The sequence below is a fragment of the Mya arenaria genome, chromosome 10 (assembly GCF_026914265.1).
Source record: "Mya arenaria isolate MELC-2E11 chromosome 10, ASM2691426v1".
Lineage (NCBI taxonomy): Eukaryota > Metazoa > Mollusca > Bivalvia > Myida > Myidae > Mya > Mya arenaria.
The window spans coordinates 35,897,409-35,917,225 of NC_069131.1; the positions used below are offsets into that span (position 1 = coordinate 35,897,409).

At 34.8% G+C, this 19,817-nt stretch overlaps 1 protein-coding gene across 1 annotated transcript in view; it reads right to left on the reverse strand.

Moving 5' to 3' along the window:
- LOC128205748 (solute carrier organic anion transporter family member 5A1-like) overlaps nucleotides 1-19,817 on the reverse strand; it is a 47,044-nt gene that overhangs the window by 4,540 nt on the left and 22,687 nt on the right. Inside the window, 8 exon segments of the mRNA XM_052907678.1 lie at nucleotides 852-916; nucleotides 1,676-1,860; nucleotides 2,295-2,487; nucleotides 6,797-6,914; nucleotides 8,579-8,659; nucleotides 11,712-11,876; nucleotides 17,840-17,954; nucleotides 18,831-19,036. Of these exon segments, the coding sequence (XP_052763638.1) occupies nucleotides 852-916; nucleotides 1,676-1,860; nucleotides 2,295-2,487; nucleotides 6,797-6,914; nucleotides 8,579-8,659; nucleotides 11,712-11,876; nucleotides 17,840-17,954; nucleotides 18,831-19,036 (1,128 nt within the window).

The following is a 19,817-nucleotide window of genomic DNA, read 5'->3' on the forward strand; positions in this document are numbered from 1 at the left end:
TTATGTTTAAACTAACAACAATGTTCATGACACCATGGCTATGATAACACCTTGATATTTGTCTTTAACATCAACAAACAATTAAACAAGAGCACCGCGGAGCAAACACCATGTCAAACCAGACAAACAAGGGGAATAACTCAACAACCAGTAAAGAGAGAGTTACAAATGTAAGTTACGGGCCTAATTAATGCTATAATATACATTTGCATATTGTCTCTGGCAACCTGTTCACAAAGTTTCATTTGAATATCTTCAAAAGTTTTTGAGTTATAAATATGGCTAGTGACTATTATTTGTTTTGCCGAATGCTGGTGCCAACAATGACACCAAGGCTATCACATTGCTCATTTTTTTTCTTTCAAAAACAGACCAACTTATAGGTAAAAAAGCAGGACCACAAGACCATCATAGTCAACCCCTGTGTTGCTGTATATGAAACTTCTTTAAAATGTTAATATCTAACTTCACTTGTACTTCAAAACTTGCAAACTTTATAGTGGATTGCCAAATAGCTACAATAATGAGCATTCGGGGATACTTCTTTGATTATTTAAAAAAATATATACATGTATGTATCCCTGCTATATGGACGTCTGGAGTCTGCCATAATAAAAAAAAATTGTCAGACTTTTTGAAGGCCATTTAGGTAGTCTAGAGTACAAATCAGCTCAAAAGTGGCATTTTTCAGGAATAAGGTGGAGATATACAACAATGCAAGCTCTACTTTTGTGGCCATTTTCCCACTGATTGTCACTTCACTATTGGTTTGACACTCATCAGTGTATGGCACTTAAAGCTTCAACCATTCTTATAAAGATAGGAAACTGGAAATGCATGCTGTATCTTACCAAAGAGGCGTAATATCACAAACTGCATCCCCAGGGCAAAGCACCGCTCTTCATCTCTCACAGACCTGGAAAATACATGAAGGGATATCATATAACAGGAAGTGATGTCATATGTCATAAAACTTGAAGTGATGTCATAAAACAGGAGTTGATGTCATATAAATAGAACTGATGTCATTTAACAGAAAGTGATGTCATGTAAGAGAAAGTTACAGCCAAACTGCCTGTACTCTTATGTCCTTCTATGAACCACATTCCATAGCAAACAAACACTAAGTGTGACCTTGACCTTAGAGGTAGGGACACAGGTCTTGCACTTGAAACATCATCTTGTTATGTCCATTACATGTGGCAAGTTATTTAAAAATCTGTCAATACAAGACAAATTTAGAGTATGGACACGAGAAAAAATGCCGGGTCCACGGAAGGACGGACAGATGCACAGACAGTGCTATTTATATACGTCTTCTTTCCAGGGCATGAAAAAAAGCCCTACCTACACAAATTCTTTTGGGACAAGATGTAACCCGAACAACACAATATTTTGAGTTTAAACATTATCTATTTTACAATGATTGTGAAAAAAAGTTATGCTAACTTATACGAAGTCACTCTCGTTGGCATGATTTTGCCCGAGAGTGTGGTCTTGTCTTGTGGGGGAAATCAGAGTACCAGGAGAAAGCCCACTTGTCCGGCTTGGTGACCACTAACCAAACACATATGTGCCCAGGCCGGGAATCGCACCCATGTTGCCTGGTGGGAAGCAAGTGCAAAATCACTGCAGTAATCGAACAACAATATTTTGTTTAGGCCTTCTCAAATACCTGAGTGTAACCATAACGATGGGCATCTGTGTTCCCGCCACACAGAAGGTCATGAACACGAGCAGGATTAGGAATGGCAGGAGGTTTTGACACGTTGATTTACATGGGCCGCTCGTTGCTACAGGAGACATGATAACCTCGGAACGCAGGTGGTCGCCAAGGATGCAGGAACAGGCGGTGAAGTTCTGAAATTGTACAAGGGTTATAATCTTTATATAAACTGTATTGTTTTAGAATTTAAACAAATAGTTTGTTGGCAGACATTATTTACAGGTGTGCAATCTAGGTTGATGACATTTTTTTTTTAAATCAATGCATTGTTATGTGTTACTCATTTGACTTTCGAGATAACAGAGTTCAACATAGTTTCGACTGTATTATAAAAGTAGTTATAAGCCTTGCTATTCATGTGCGTAATGTCTCTGTTCCAAGATTCATTTGAATATCTTGAACTACTTATTAGGTATTAATGGCATAAGTTAATGTTTTTGCACCATGCCAAAGGTTTAATCTAACGATGGCAAATAGCTTAACTTTTTTCTTCAAAATACTGACAAGATAATATATAACCATGATAACCTTGACCCCCTACTTCACTTATCCGTATCCTAAAGCTTACCATGGTATACTGGTTTGGTTCAAGGTTGTTGTTATTAAACTGTGTACAACCGGCGTGACACGGGGAGAAGTAGGTCAGCCCGTTAATCCCGCATATCGGCTCAAGGTTGTTGTTCGAGCAGTCACAAAGCATGTTACAGGAGGAGGTCAGGTTAGCTTCATATTAAAAATCTTCCACAAGGTTGTAGCCGGAACTGAAAGTAGAGTTGAAGAAGAAATTATTTTATGTGCAGCAGAAGCAATGGTTGCTATAATATCTGTAGTGATAGTGGAGTGGTTGGGTAAATTATTGCACATGGCCGATTTTTTTTACATTTTTTTATTCGGCAAATCCTTCAGGCGAATCTTGTATTGAACATCTTTAATTTAACATTTAACATCTTAGTGGTTGGGATAAGAGTTTGTGGTTAAATTATTATCTCAGAGCTTAATAAACCTAAAATGGACATCAGAGCGAACGCCAATCTCATAAAAATCATATTGTTGATGTACTTCACGTCATTTTATCACCCTGGGCCTAAAAAATACACATCTGGTTTGGGTTATAGTTATATAACATAAATAAAAAAAATATGTGTGTATTAAATTTGTAGTTTAAAACTTTTTAAGGGTTATACAGAAGATTTTTTTAACACCATTCTTTAAAGAAGACAATAACGTTCCTATATAAACCTTCAAAAAATGAAATAAAAATCCTATGAACCCTACCTGTTTTTGAAAAGCATGTAACCCTAACCAACAATTTTTCTCCTGTCCCTGTGTACCTAAGCATAACGTAGTGAAGCATGTATTGGGGAACTGATTGTAAAGAGATCACCAATGATCATCTGGGGGTTTTCAAAGAATATGTGACGTAATACAACAATTTATTAGTTCAGATATTAATTTGCCTTGACGTTCATATGCGTATTGTCTCTGGCATAATGATTATACCAAGGTTTATTTGAATACCTGAGCAGTATTTAAGTAAAGGCTGAGTTACACCAGATGTGGACCCTCCACCCCTTAATCCCTTAGTCGCAATGTAAAGAAAAATAACCTCTTGGACCAAAATTTAAGAGTGATTCCAATGAATGTAAACTATGAGAACCAACATACATTGTTGTACACACATATTCTTAAAATTATAAATCTAACCTTCATTTTAAGCAAATAGAAATCACTCCACTTAAAAATATAAACTGAAAACCCCCATTATCTGACTTTTAAATTCTTACTGAGAGTGATCTTGGCGACCTATATTTGGGCAGTTTATTTTTTAAAACTCGACAGGTTCACAGATAAATGATACGAGCCTAAGGACAGAAAGATCAGGAACATCTAACATTTTTAAATTCCCAGTGCGTTCCTGCTGTGAAAACATATCAACATTTGACAACATCCAGAGCATTTTTCGGTCACATGTCACGTAATACTGACGTCATTTATGGTGAGAAATAAAACACAGTGCTTTATGGGAGAAAAATAAATCAGTTTTGTTTTTTTTGTTTTTCAATGGAATAAATTGTTATTAATTTGTTTTTCCTGTGGTTCTCCAGTTTTGTGACACATAGCATTATTTGATCTCTGGTGCTATTTGTGAGAATTTATGTGGCTGTTCAAAGCTATAAACAAAATAATAGGGAGGAAGGGCATATTATGTTTTCTATTTTAACCATTCTCCTACATCAGAGTGATGATGCCATGCGTGCCACATGTAAGATTAAGCATTGTTAAACTCTGATGAATGAGATGATTCAAACAAGTTTTATGGAAATGAATGTTGTAGTAGGGTTTTTAAAGCCAGATTTTATATAGGACAGGGTGCTGCAGAAGTAGGACAGGGTGCTGCAGAAGTAGGACAGGATGCTGCAGAAGTAGGTCAGGGTGCTGCAGAAGTAAGACAGGGTGCTGCAGAAAAGGGACAGGGTGCTGCAGAAAAGGGACAGGGTGCTGCGGAAGTAGGACAGGGTGCTGCAGAAGAGGGACAGGGTGCTGCAAAAGTAGGATAGGGTGCTGCAGAAGAGGGGCAGGGTGCTGCAGAAGTGGGACAGGGTGCTGCAGAAGAGGGACAGGGTGCTGCAGAAGAGGGACAGGGTGCTGCAGAAAAGGGACAGGGTGCTGCAGAAGAGGGACATGGTGCTGCAGAAAAGGGACAGGGTGCTGCAGAAGAGGCACAGGGTGCTGCAGAAGTGGGACAGGATGCTGCAGAAGTTGGACTGCATAATAGGGACAGGGTGCTGCATAAGAGGGACAGGGTGCTGCAGAAGAGGGACAGGATGCTACAGAAGTGGGACTGCAGAAGAGGGACAGGGTGCTGAGGGAGAAAATGGCTCACTGTGTTGAGCTGTGAAGAACTTTAGAACATTATGGTTTGGACAGGAAATGTTAGAAATGTTGTTTGATGTAATAATAGGTTACTAGTTTCTACTGGCAAATATGTCAAATTATGTGAATGCATTTATAATCTTTGTGATCAAAACTATAAAGACGTATTGGTGAAGTACAGTACTTCTATCGAGACAGAAAGGTGAATTAATGCTGGTATCCATGAGGGCTGCGCCAGCTAGTATTCAATATTGATCTTATCCTTATCTGTAGACATGCCTCAGTGATTCCATTCAGCCTATTGGTCAGCTAAATATACCAGCCAATCAAAATTAGTTCAATCTATTAAGGTGTTTATTTGAATACAGCACCAGAAGGATGCTACCATAAACGAACAGAGTGCAGCACTTCATTCTTTATGCTTTAAGATTTAATGTTACAAATTAATGCCATAAATTTCAGAGTTTCAGGAAAGAGCTTATTAAAATAATGATTTTATTCATAAAAAATGAAAAAAAAAAATCTGCACTGTCTTAATATCAAAGTAGCTTTTAGAAGGCATATGTTTGTCTCTTAAATTTGTTATCATTAATTATTCATAAAAGTAGCAAAAATATCAGTTGACTTGAGCTCTACTCAGGCCTAAAATTGTTCTCGTATGTTTCCACTGACCCAACCGACCCTAATATTTCCTCATGACCCTATACTTTTTTTGGCAATATTGTAAAAAAAAACACTGTAATTTCTTTAAAAATGTGAACATTTTTTACGGTAATGTAAATTTAAAATAATTAATGTTTTAGGATATACCGTATCCCGATCTTCAACTGTCGTTTTTACCCGTTTAAACTAGATCGAGACAACGCGAGTGACATCCCTTTCTACATTTATATAAACAAACTATTTTTTTCACCATTTATTTCTCTGCGGAGCCAATTTCAACGTGAAATCGACCTACGAAAAAGAATGTCAAGAGCTTGTTACTCTTATTTTTTTACATCTAAATCTGAGGGAGAAAAGTGCGTCTAATAACCAGTCTTTACAGAAGTGAAAATGTTGAGAATTGACCATTTTATATTCCAAGATATCAGGTCTATCATTCGTTTTTCAGTTAAACATGGGGAATAACTCTAAAATTGTTTAAGACAGAGTGATGGGCCTTGCAAAACATGTTTGTTTTAACTATGACAATGTGTGTACCAAGTTTCATCTCAATATTTTGAAGGTTACGGTACAGTTTTTGCACCAAAACACCAATGCTAACAACAACACCACAACACCATGACACCACAACACCATGACTATACTAAGGCTCTTTTAAAAAATGGACAAGCTAAAAATATAACTGAGGATTGACTCTGAAAACTATCTCTGACCAAGCAGTTTCCATTTACATGTACCTACATGTTTAACAAATTAAAGCTGCACTCTTACTCCCAAAAAAGATTTATCAGAATTTATTGTACAATTGTTTTAAAATACCAAAAAGGATGAATACTTAATGTCGAAAACAAAAGTTCTTATGAGAGTTTAATTCAAAGAAATGAGCATAAAACACGGTATTTTTACCTCATGGGACAAAGTTTATCACAGCAAATATTTTAGCATTCACCTATCATTTAATATTTTTGCTCTTTCTGCTATTAAATACACGGTTACAATCTTGTTATCAGCAATTAATATTTTCCATTAAAATGCATTATTTAGTAAGTAGTTAAGGTTTATCAGTCAAAATGTATGTGAATACATTGATTTTAAATAAGAGACTGTCACTTTAACATTTTTGTACCAGAATAATTTCAGACAACTTGAAAACAAATTCGTCTCCTTGACAACAATTTGCATTCAGACAGAAACTCTCTTACATAATAGCCGGAATAATATAAAATGATAAATCCTCTTTTTCTTCGCTTTCGATTACAAAACATCTTGAAAACAGCACTCAATTTCTAGGTCAGTGACTTAGAAAAAAGGATTTGTCTCGTTGTCCTTTGTTTAATTTTATTCAGCCATGCAATTATTCACCTCCTAACGTCAAAGAATGCAAATACAGACATTTACGCTTTAGTTTTTTATATATCATTTTCCTGGAGGATTTTTTTTTCTCTCCAAACTTTTGGGGAAAAAATCGCATTCAGAAACACACCTTAAACTGGACATGTCTTTAGAATGAAACCAAATGCTGCCATCCCTTACCTGTTGAAGTACGGGAAAGTTGCACCTGCCATTTTCAGGTTATCACATCCAAGAAAGAAGAAAAACCCGCAGCCAATCAAGGCTAGAGCGTCAAGAAAAATGGTCAGCTGAATCGCCCCTGAAATATGAGATAAAATGATATAAGTTTTGGTACAGAATGAAAAGGGTCATAATAGATGTAAATATGCTTTAAAATTTGCTAATTATGATATAAATTCAAACATCTGTCTGTTTAAGTACCAATACAAACCTTTATAAAGGGGAAATATACTAAGATTAATTTATGACTGTTATCAGAACAACTGTTTGACAAAATCAAAGATGGCTGCTAACTAGTGTAAAATCACTTATACACAGATTTTTCTTGACAAGCTTTGTTTCAAAATCACATATGAATGAAGGTTATAGTCTTGACAGCAAAAAAAAACAAATACTAGGATGGATGCATGGACTGACAGTGTTATCAATATGGCCTACTTAGGGGGTATAAAAAAACACATTTTTTTTCATTTTTTTTTCATACAGGAGTTTAATGTCAATGGATGAGCACTGGTTGAAGATTTATGGAGCAGACATTTAATTAACAGTTATTATCAAAATGACCTTTGAACCCTAGGTGTGACCTTGACCTTGAATGTTCATGACCTGAACATGATTTTTTTGTTTAATAATGCACCATAAGAAAACTTACAAACCATCAACATACTTACACAAACACAACTCGGAGATATTACTCTAAGACTATTCAAAGCTGGCAAAAAGATAATTATCTTTGAAATCTAGGAAAAGACCACAACACAAATCCTTCATTTCCTCACAAATTTTCTCCAGAGAGAATTAATAGTAGAGTTTTCTATTTTCTGATAGACACTTCTCCAATTAGCGAAGCCTTATACAGCATAATAGTGACAGTAATTATGGCAGTCAGACGTATTACATCTTTAGCTGGTCAATTTTGTGCGTCCAATGCATTATACAACTAGCCCACTTGTCAAGTCTGACAATTTTGGGGAGAATTTTGTTTATTAAGACACGGAGAGTATCACTTTTCTTTATCAATACTGGTAAGTCGAGAACCATTCCGACATGAAGGAAATTATTTACCAAACCGTAAAAATTGTCATAATTTTTAAGTATACCATAAATCCTACAATATTTAAGCATTAATTACATATCTTGTCTCGAAAGAGAATATTGCTCATGCAAGGAAGATAAAATAAGAAAGTATGACTTTGATAACTTAAACGGCTGGTAAGTTATTAACAAAGTTTTTTGAAAGGGCAGACAGATGGACAGACAGACAGACAGAGAGAAAGACAGAGAGAAAGACAGACAGACAAGACAGACAGACAGACAGACAGACAGACAGACAGACAGACAGGGTGATTACTATAGGGCATATGCGCCCGGGGCCCTAATTACAAAAAAAAATCCTTTAGCTTGTTTTTCAAACAAGATTACCGTGGAGCAAACCCCAATACTCCTCTTTTTTATTTTGTTGGACAAGGGGCATAACTCAACAATTACTAAATCCAGAGTTATGGGTCTTCCTAAACATGTGCATATTGTCTTTAGCAACATGTGTACCAACTTCCATATGGCCTGGTTAAACATTTTTGCACAAAACAGCCATTGCCAACATGAAGGCTATGACGACACCTCAGCTTGTTCTTTTTCTTTAAAAAGACAAGTTAATATTTTCCTGCCAAAAATATGCCCGTTTATGGCCCTGGCCTACACACATCTGCTTGGGTTTTAGGCTACATCCCTGGCACTCAATACCTTTAGGCCCCATCTGGAAGCGTTTCAGCAGAAAGCCACCCATGAGGACACCAAACACAGCACCTGGGATGGCTATACCACCTGAAAGTGAAGAAATATGAAGAAACATTGATAGTTTTACAAGCTGGTCAACGTACTTCATCTTCAACTTCATGGTTCTATACCATCTGCAGGAGAACAATTATAAAGTACCGTAACATTGATAATACTAGAGCTGGTCAACTTCAACATAAAAACTGCTTTCAAATCAATTTTAGTTTTTAAATTAAGTTTCTGACAATGGCTTCAAAGTCTGTCTTTATGTTATTTAGGAACATAACTCAACATTTTTTTTGCCAGAAAGAAAATCCTTCTCAAAAGTAAGACAAAAACTGTAAAAGAATGATTAAAAAAACTCCAGTCTATTGCAAACAGCAATTAACACAGTAAGTCAGGGCTTCCATTAAGAATTTGAAACTGGAAGTATGAACTTCCTGTGAATCACTTTTGGAAGTTTTACACTAAAATATGGAAGTTTAAGTCTCCATAATACAATATCTTTTTCAACTATTTTTCAACAAATATATTAAAAATCAAATAATTTTCACTTTAACGTATATAATTATAATTCCTTTTACTTAAAACACTTAAACTGATTGAAATTATGACTATAAAACTAATATTGACAAAAGGTTTAGAGTTTTGTACTTCCAATCTTTCAACTTTGGAAGTTTTCTTCAAAATAATGGAAGTTTTTGTACTTCCAAGGAATCAATTTTGGAAGTTTTAACCCATTTCTAGGAAGTAATATACTTCCAAACTTCCTTTAACGGAAGCCCTGGTAAGTGTTATTATGTCTGATACAAAATGTAGCTGGAGGCCTTTTATCTAAAGCATGTCAGCTTTATATATATTGCATTCTTCTATTTCTGAATCCATATTCTACAATATTTAAGCTGCCCCAATTTGACTGGGACATTACTCTTTCCCAGACGTTCTGATTAACTCCAGCATATTGCATTCCAAGAAATAAATGAGAGAAAGAAACTCAATATGCCGATCAGAACGTCTTATTCAATTCCATCGAAATGAAAAGTAATGAGGATTTTCCAGCTAGATACTGAAAGATAAATCCCTGACGCATATTTCAAACTAGTCTGAGATTCCCATTCTAAATTTTCTGTTCATCTTTTGAACCCATGCAAACTATTATTTTTTTACCTTACTTAATATCCATAGACCAACAATTTGTTAACCATAAAGGTCACATTACACAATTGGTAGGTTAAACTTCTTATTACTATATATTAGGATATATGAAAATTTTGTGGGGTCCAAACAATAAAACAATCCTAAATTTAGCTTGTTTTCTCAAACAAAAGCGCTGTGAAGCAAACCTGAATGCACCTCTGTTTTTGTTTCAGTTAAACAAGGGGCATAACTCAACAATAATTAAAGCCAGAGTTATGGGCCTTGCTAAGCATGTGTGTACTTTCTCTAGCAACAAGTGTACCAACTTTCATGTGGCCAGGTTAAACATTTTGCACGAAACTGCCACCACCAACATTAAAGCTATGACACCACCAACTTCATCTTTTTTTCTTTAATAAGACAAGTTAAAAATCAGTTAAACTTCTTAAAAAGGGGCTTAACTCAACAATTTTAAAGCCAAAGTAATTGCATAATAAACTAGAAATGTGTCCATAGGACACGGATGCCCCCACTTCGATTTTTTGTCACAGAAAATAAGCCATAATGATTATTCAGGATAATCTGAGGGCCCTAACTCCTAAATGATTAAAGCGATTTCCATGGCTATCGAACTTGATCAAGATATTATGGTCACAAACATGTGTTAAAAGTTTGGTGAGGATTGGACAAACAGTTTTCAAGAATTAGATCGGAAACAATCTTCGGGACGTATTTTTCAAGTCTTTTTTTGCAAATAAAGGGCCGTAACTCCTAAATGACAAAAGCGATTTCCATGGCTATCGAACTTGATCAAGATATTATGGTCACAATCATGTATGTAAAGTTTGGTGAGGATTGGACACATACTTTTCAAGAATTAGATTGGAAACATATATTTTTGAAGTATTTTTGGCAAAAAAGGGCCGTAACTCCTAAATGACTAAAGCGATTTCCATGACTATCGAACTTGATCAAGGTATTATGGTCACAAACATGTATGTAAAGTTTGGTGAGGATTGGACAAACGGTTTTCAAGAATTAGATCGGAAACAATCTTCGGGAATTTTTGGCAAAAAAGGGCCGTAACTCCTAAATGACTAAAGCGATTTCCATGACTATCGAACTTGATCAAGATATTATGGTCACAAACATGTGTTTAAAGTTTGGTGAGGATTGGACAAACGGTTTTCAAGAATTAGATCGGAAACAATCTTCGGGACGTACGTACGTACGTACGTACAGACGTACGTACGGACAAGGGCAACCCTATATGCCGCCACTTTGTGGGGGCATAATCAAATGGTTGTCTTGTAACAGTGTTTGTATACCACATGATAATTACGTCATAAATGCTTTATCGGAAGGCAATATTTTGCTTCGAATGAAGACTTAAAACAAAGATAAATTTACTATTTCTTCCTCATTTTAAATGAAACATAGCGCAGTCTAGGCCACTTAGAGAGCCCCACCTTAGAATGTTTTACCAGCGTTTGATTGAGAGTAAAGTTTCTTTAAACCCTTTCTCTATTTCTAAACCGCCGCCTGATGGAGCAGTGTCAAAACAATATTTTGGCTACAGGTTTGTCTAAGTATTTGAGGAAACTAATCACCTAATCAAACACCGGTTATAAAACCAAGTCAGGGCTCTTTAAGCTGCATAGACTGCCCTTTGTTTCATTTAAAATGGTGAAAAAAAAAGGTAATCTTTGTTTTAAGTCTTTATTTGAAGCAAAATGTTGCCTTCGGGTGTAGCATTTATGACGCGATTTATCACATAGAAACTACTCATACACACTATGTAACATCTGTACCAAGTTTCATTTGAATATCTTGAACTATTTTTGAGTTTAATATAGTGGCCTTTAGGTTCAAGTTCTCGTGTGCCAACAAGAACAACACCATCAACGTCATGACAATACCTTGATTTTCTTTTACTGATAAAACAGACCAACTCAAAACATACCTGTGAACAGCGATGCTTCTGATTTCGATGTCCCAAATTGAGTCTCAATATATTTCGGCAGGAAGACAACAAAACCGCTGACGATGGAAATCTCGCAGCAAATTCCAAAACTGGTCACCAGGTAGATCTTGTTTTTCAACAACCGCAGGATTGACTTCGGGATATCTGAAAAGAGAAATGATTCAGAGTTATATAAAATGCCATCAATGCTCTTATTTCAGAATTCATATATTACAGTGTCTGCGTCCTATATATGACTGCATTATGGCTTTATACCCAGCTGTACACCAACACAACTTAAAAGTGTATTTAAAATACAACCTATATTTTCAGCCACTGAAATAGCAGATATGAAATCATTAAGTACTACATATAATCTAATTAAGAATCTCAACTTTCGCTGTTGTTTAAAAGGTCAGCCCACTGCCACTCATCTAAAACACAATCCCTGTGTCAGATTCGCTACCCTCACTCCGCACATTCTTAATCATAAAGATTTTATTCATGTCATCTAACTATTATTTAAATGCCAAAACGGACATGAGCAGAAAGTCATTTTTCAAGATAAGCTTTGATGAGAGTAGTCTAGTGGTATAGATGTCTGCCACTCATACAAGAGGTTGAGGGTTGGATACCCAGAAGGATTACTTGTCATGCCCGGCTCTCAAAATGGACACCAGAACTGGACCAGGCCCCAATATAACGAAAATACTTAAGTCAAATCTCAAACTCAATCTCAACTCATTTTACCAAATAATAATACAAAATTTATTGGAAACAAAAATATGTTTTTACAAAAATTTTAAAACGCATTATTTCATTGAATATGTTGATCAAAACCTTTGGTCTAGATTCCAATTAAAAACTTTTTTATAGACAAAAATGTACTTGAGTTAAATTCATTGACTTTTAACAATTCCTCAAGAATATTGTTTGCTCTAGAATTATAAAGATTTATAATATTTTCATAATCTTTCATTTTAACACATCCTATGAGAAAATAGGTTTACAAAAAGTATGAAAACTTATTTTTGAATAATACGATGCTTGCATGATTGTGGTAAAATGAGTTGAGATAGAGATTTAGATTTGACTTAAGTATTTTTTCGGATATTGGGGTCTGGCCCCAATTTCTCGAAACTTCTTAAGTCCCTTATAACAGGATTAAGCTAAGCTCACTATTTTTGCTTTGCAATAATTTGCATAATATTTACTTTTCTAAGAGTTTTTATACTTAAGATAGGAATTATGTTTATGATTATCACAATTAACCATTTTTTATTTATAAAATTTCAATTTCAGAATGTATTTTGACGTATTGAAATAAGCTACTTAAGCCTGTTAAGCTTAAGAAGTTTCGAGAAATTGGGGCCAGGTCAACTAACTCAAGATACACAGATTCATATCAGCTGACAGCTGTCTTTACAATCCCGCTAAAATAAATAAGTATGAACCAACATTAGCTTAACTGATCTTAAATTGATTAAAACACTTACCATCATGAAGATTAATAATTATGATAAAACTTGTTTACAACACAAGCAGCTATTTATCTGGTGCAAGAATTTTGGATGGGGAAGTTTGATGTTGTGAAATGGCAAATTTAATTAACTCAGAATAATTTTGTAAAAAAGGCCTCAATATGTATTTCTACTAGATAGACATTAAAACTTTTAATATCACATTAAGCTGCAGTCTCACAGATGGACAGTTTTGATCTTTTTTATTCTTTTTGTCCTAGAATCAGCTGATTTTGGCATCAATGCCTTCATTTCAGTTATAATTATAAGTAATAAGCCCACTATAGAACAGACCTCCATTGTTTGGAAAACTGCTGAAAATTTCAATTTACTTTAAGCATTAGTAATGCTTTTTAATTTAAACCATTAACCATCAATTTTCAAACGCAAATATAACTAGAGCTATCACTGAAGGTGATTAATACCCCCGAACGCCGCCTCTCATTATGACTTATCATTGTATGAGGTTTTATGAAATTCCATCTAGTAGTTTTCAAGTTACTGTCCGGACAAAAGTTTGACATAAAAAACACAGAAAAAGGCAATAACTCTGTAAATTGCTAAAATAGTGTAATGATTCATGAACACTGAACTCCTCCTCATTGTGCTGCACCATTGTATAAAGTTTTATTACATTCTATCCAGTAGTTTTCAAGTTATGCTCCGGACAAGAAAAAGTAACAAAGGGCAATTACTCTGTAATTGGCTGAATAGAATTATGGTTCCTGTACACTGCACTTCCTCTCATTATGATATATCACTGTATACAGTTTTATTAAATTCCATCTAATAGTTTTCAAGTTATGCTCCAGCAAGAAAAAGTAACAAAGGGCAGTAACTCTGTAATTAGCTGAAATAGAATTGCGGTTCATGTACACTACACTCCCTCTCATAATGATCTATCACTGTATGAAGTTTTATTAAATTCCATCCAATAGTTTTCAAGTTATGCTCCGGACAAGAAAAAGTAACAAAGGGAAGTAACTCTGTATACGCTGAAATACAATTGCAGTTCCTGTACACTGCATTCCCTCTCATTATGATCTATCACTGTATGAAGTTTTAATAATTTCCATCTAATAGTTTTCAAGTTATGCTCCGGACAAGAAAAAAGTAACAAAGGGCAGTAACTCTGTAATTAGCTGTAAAAGAGTTATGGTTCTTGTGCACTGCACTTCCTCTCATTGTGATTTACCATTGTATTAAGTTTTAATAAATTCCATCTAGTAGTTTGCAAGTTAATGTCTGGAAAAATATTTGACAGCAAAAAAAACAAATAAAGGGCAATAACTCAGTAATTAGCTAAAGTAAAGTTATGGTTCTTTAACACTGTACTTCCTCTCATTGTGCTTTATCCTATCCAGTACTTTTCAAGATATACTCTGGACAAAAAAAGTAACAAAGGGCAATAACTCAGTAATAAGCAAGAATAGAGTTATGGTTATTGAACACTGCACTTCCTCTCATTATGCTCTATCATTGTATGAAGTTTTATTAAATTCCATCCAATAGTTTTTAATTTATGCTCCGGACAAGGTAATTTGCAACGGACCGACGGACAAACCGACGGACGGACCGACTGACCGACCACAGGGTGACTCCAATATACCCCCTTTAAACTTCATTTGTCGGGGGTATAAATACTGCAACCTGCTCTTTTGTCAGCAGTCTTAAATCACTGGTTTCCAGACATTTACACAAAAATTAGCTCATTCCGAGACAAAAAAAGTTATCAAAACAATCTGCGAGAGTGCAGCTTTAAAGCTGCACTCTCACAGATTGAACGTTTTGACAACTTTTTAATTTTTTTTCTAGGAATGAGCCAATTTTTGCAAAAATCCATGGAAACCAGTTAAATAAGACTGCTGACAAAAATTTGATTGTAGATTTTTCATATTTATGTTCAAAAATTGATGTTTTATGCGTTTTTCTTAAACCGTTAATGGAAAATCTGTGAGAGTGCAGCTTTAAGGCAAGAGACACAAATTGTTTCAATTCGACCTATTGATCTTAATTTTCGTAATGAACTAGAAAATACCTTTTTAGCTAGAAAATACCTACTAATTATATGAGCCATCTGACAAGCCGTGTTAGTGCGCAGGTAATTCAAAAAGCATCACTGTGACAGCACTGATACCTTACAAGAGTCAATCAACATTATATGAAGCCTCTATAATCACTATGCTGTCACAGGCGATTTTAAACAGGCTTCATAAGGTCGATAGCAAACCACATTAGCGGCCCTCGAGGGAGAAATCTGCCCATTTATGAGCATTAGATATGTAACAACAAGTTCTGGTCAATGTCACTATCTAACAAGTGGCATTAAACAGGCATTGTAAACTGAATGGATGTCATGTCAGAGTAACTCAGCCAATGAAATTGGACATTCGGATGAACAAGTCCAAATCATTTCACTATGATCAGACTTGGCATCAAAAAAATTCAACATTTAAAAGTCCCGATATATAAAATACAGAATTTGAGCAACTTATCGTGGAAAATGGATGACAGTTTGAGGAGTATTGGAACGGGTGGCATTTTGTGAAAAATGATGAAAAACCAAAGAAAATGGGACTTTGATCTAATTTTCACCATTTTTTACCTCATTTCCACCTAATGCCACCGTAAATAAGACTGTGCAGCAGTCAATGGAGTTTTGGATCGTTAAATGGCCTACATTGCAGTTCATTTTTTACCCTGTAAAACATTTTAGTAGTACAGGGTTTAATGTGCGGGCAAGTGCTATTTACCCCTTGTGAAGAATAATTATATGCTCTTCATTTACATATAATATATGACATTGTTTATTTTCAACTGTCTGAAAGACAACTAAAAAAAATATATGAGATGTTTAAATCTTTCCCTTCATCATAAATTATGACATTTAAAGTCCATATAATTTTTCTTGAAAAAGTAAATCAAAATAAACAACCCTTCGTGCACTATAAGAATAAAAGAAGAAAAACTGTCTGTCTCATAAAATAACAAAATAACCTTGGGGGATAGTCTATTTATGCATTCTGTATCAGACGAAACCGTGAGTGACGTCAAAATTACACTCAACACAAGCAAGATACGGTAATGCATTTCCTTTCTTGTTTGTATATTTGTGGCACAAAAACCAGTCTCCTTCCTAATTACATTAGAGGGCGGGCGACTTTGGCTATTCTTGGGATGTCCTTTTTCAGAGTTCTTTTAAGTCAGAATAATAAATAATGCCTACAAAGAAACAGGAGTGAAAAGTACAGCAGTGTTTTGTGTTTATTACTGAATTCTAAGAAAATCTTAATGTTAAATATCTAAGCCCCCAAAAAAGAAATGTTTTGGTTTAATTAAGGGTACATATCCTTTCTTTCTTTTTTCTTATTAGGCTTTATATATATAAAGAAATATTCACTGTTGGTGTTGAAGAGGTGAAATACATTACTATCTTACACTGAAACAAACAATTTTTTCTACTATTTTATTATATTCCTAAAATTGGAGTTAACACTATTTTAGAAAAACGCACCAATTTCAGAAATGATGTGACGGCATCAAAAATGTGTTCCAGCATTTGATTTCATATTTGTACATTAATGGAGAAGTATTTGGTATTTTAAAATGACCTTTGTCTTCAAAACTGTCATGGCAATCAAGTTTATACTTCCAGGGCCTAAAAACAAAATTTCTTTTGGTGCTCATTTGGTGAAATATATTACGATCTAAAACTGAAACTTTGCAATTATCTTCTATGTAATTAACTTTCTGATCATTACAGATTTATATTTCACAAAGACGCCCAGTTTATAATGACATCTGATTTTCAAGGGAAATCACAAAAAAGCAGCAAATAACTTGATCCCTGACTTTACCGTACTCAGCTTTATAATACAAATGAGCAAGATGAACTGGTAATCAACAGGCTCTTCATATACTGGAATCTGTCGGCGAGGGATTCATTATCCTCTATTCAACAAATCCAATTTGGTAAGCCCTAAATACATGTCTGAACAATATCCATACATTTCCCGTCTAATTTGAACTGTGATGAAAAAACCTCGCCAAGCTGTCAAAAGGGCATTATAGAAATCACAGACCATAAATATTAATGCGAGGTTAGCAATGACGTTCTCAAAATAAGGATCGGTATGCAATACATATATTCTTGTATCACAGGACTATTATAATTAATGCAGCGATTTTTGGGAATTATCTTGACTGCCTGTGCCTTACATATTGGGTAAAAAGTTGACTGTGGGAAAAATACAAAATCAGGTCAAAATAGTTAATTTAATGGCAATTATATATGTTTTCACTTTTTTGCATACATTTTAATGCTTTATTTTTCAAGAAATTCATTGCTTTTTTATTCATTAACCTAGCCTGCATTTATCAAATTGAATAAAAAAAAAATGGACATATTTATGAATGGCACTTTATTGATACATTTGCTAAATGTTTAGATCAATGCTCGTCCCAAAGAACAAATTTATTAAAAAACTTAAAAATAATTTTTTAGCTGGTCAAATGATAAATATATTTCCCTTCTTCCGGAGGGAAATAGGGCCAAATTTTGGGCCCAAAAAGGGCTGGAAAAAATCCTGAAAACCCTCATGTACAAACCTTTAGCATCTTTGCCATAGTCCACTATCTGTGAGGTGGTTTCATTTGTTTCTGGACTTAGTAGATCCTCACGGGCTTTTTTCTCCAAAACCTTTCGCTTCTCCTCTATCAAAACCTGAAGAAGATCAATTACAGTACTGAACAAGATCTATTTACTGTAATTGTTAATGACTTTTTATGCACATGATTTCTTCTGTTATTGTACATGTAAGTCATATTTTTCTGTAATAGTACATGACTTTTCCTGTAATTGTAGGTATTTTTTTCTGTTATTGTACCTGATTTAAACTCTCAATAATCATGATTTTTTCTGGTATTGTATCTTATTTAAACTATGAATAAACATGATTTTTTCCTGCAAATTTTATATGATTATTTTGACATCTTGTCAATTCTCATCAATTTTCAAATTTAACCAAGGGGCATAACTTATAAAATAATATAGAAGATGTGATTGGATTTAAGTCACATTATGGATATGGTCATTTCAAAAATTGGTACCAAGTTTCATGTTTATATTTTAATGGTTTATAAGTCATGAACAACATGAAAATGTTTGAGCAAGGCATGATGACAAGAATGATGCCTTAATTTGCAAGGTACTGTAACAAAACCTAAAATACAGATGTTCTAAAAACCTGATACAAACAATTTACAGAACCAATAGAACAGTGGAGGATTTGTGATCTAGTGGAAACACACTTGACTGTCAATCCAGGGGTCGCAGGTTCGGTTCCCCGCCACACCTCTTAACAAAATACTAGTTGTCTTCCGGTAGGGACAATAAATGAGGGTCTTGTGTGAAACTGCTATACACTGGTGCATGTTAAAGAACCAGGGTAGCTGTAACCACGGTTACACAATCTGTCTGTGCACTATGCTCCAAAATCCTAAAATGACTAACAATCTAATCGAACACATGCCAAATAGACCTTGCCCAAGTGGGAGTATAAATCAGCTTACACACCCTAGTTTGAAGTTAGCAATTTACCTGTGGGAACATCAGGAATGGAATGGCGATACAGAACAGGACAAATCCGCAGATGATGAAGCCGCCCCACCATGCTCCGATCCAGCGAGGGTGGGCGGGCGACAGGTGCACCTTGTAGCTGAATACGTCAACATAGAACTGGAGAAGTAACGCACCCAGCGCGTAACCCACAACTGGTCCAAGGGCTCCTGTCGCATAGGTAAAGGCTGAAAGTAATAAAACATATTTTATTTAGAATTTAAGTTTAAAGTTCAATACTTGACCTTACAGCTAGCCCTTTACTAACATCTGGTCCAAGGGCTCTATATCGCATATAAGGTAAAGGCTGAAATCAATAAAACATAATGAAGTTAAAGTTCAATATTTGATCGTGCCTAAAATTGTGAATTTACAATATATAGTATATATTAATTTCAAACAAGGAAACAAAACCAAGGCAATTGATACAGAATTTGAAGAATTTGAAAATATTAGGAATGCATTTAAACACAAACATACTTAAATTAACTAGACTTTGTGAAAAATAATACTTTTTGGGATAAAATGTGAATGTGGCGGAATATCGATCAATACTCAGTCAAAAAAGAAGCACTGACATCCAATTAGAAATAGAGCAGATATGCACCTCATGCCCCGCTCTCATCAAGTAATTAATGGCTGAAAAGGACATAATTTCATCTTTAAGACAAGTGCTCAAAATGTTCTTCCTAACTCGGTTTAAAATAACAAGCGTAGAAACATAGATCAATACCATTTTAAACGGAATTAGTCACTGAATGCACGATGAGCATGTTCAACTGCAATTGGTACAGTTTCAAATGTATTGATTAGTGATTGCCTTCCAATTCTATGAGCTCCAGAGCTGTGAACATCATAATGAAAGACTGGAAAATTTCATTCAAACTTTAAAACATATTTTCCAAGCAATATATTTTCCTGCTTTAATTAAATTGACTCCCTGAGGAAAAGGCCTTTAATAGTTAAAAA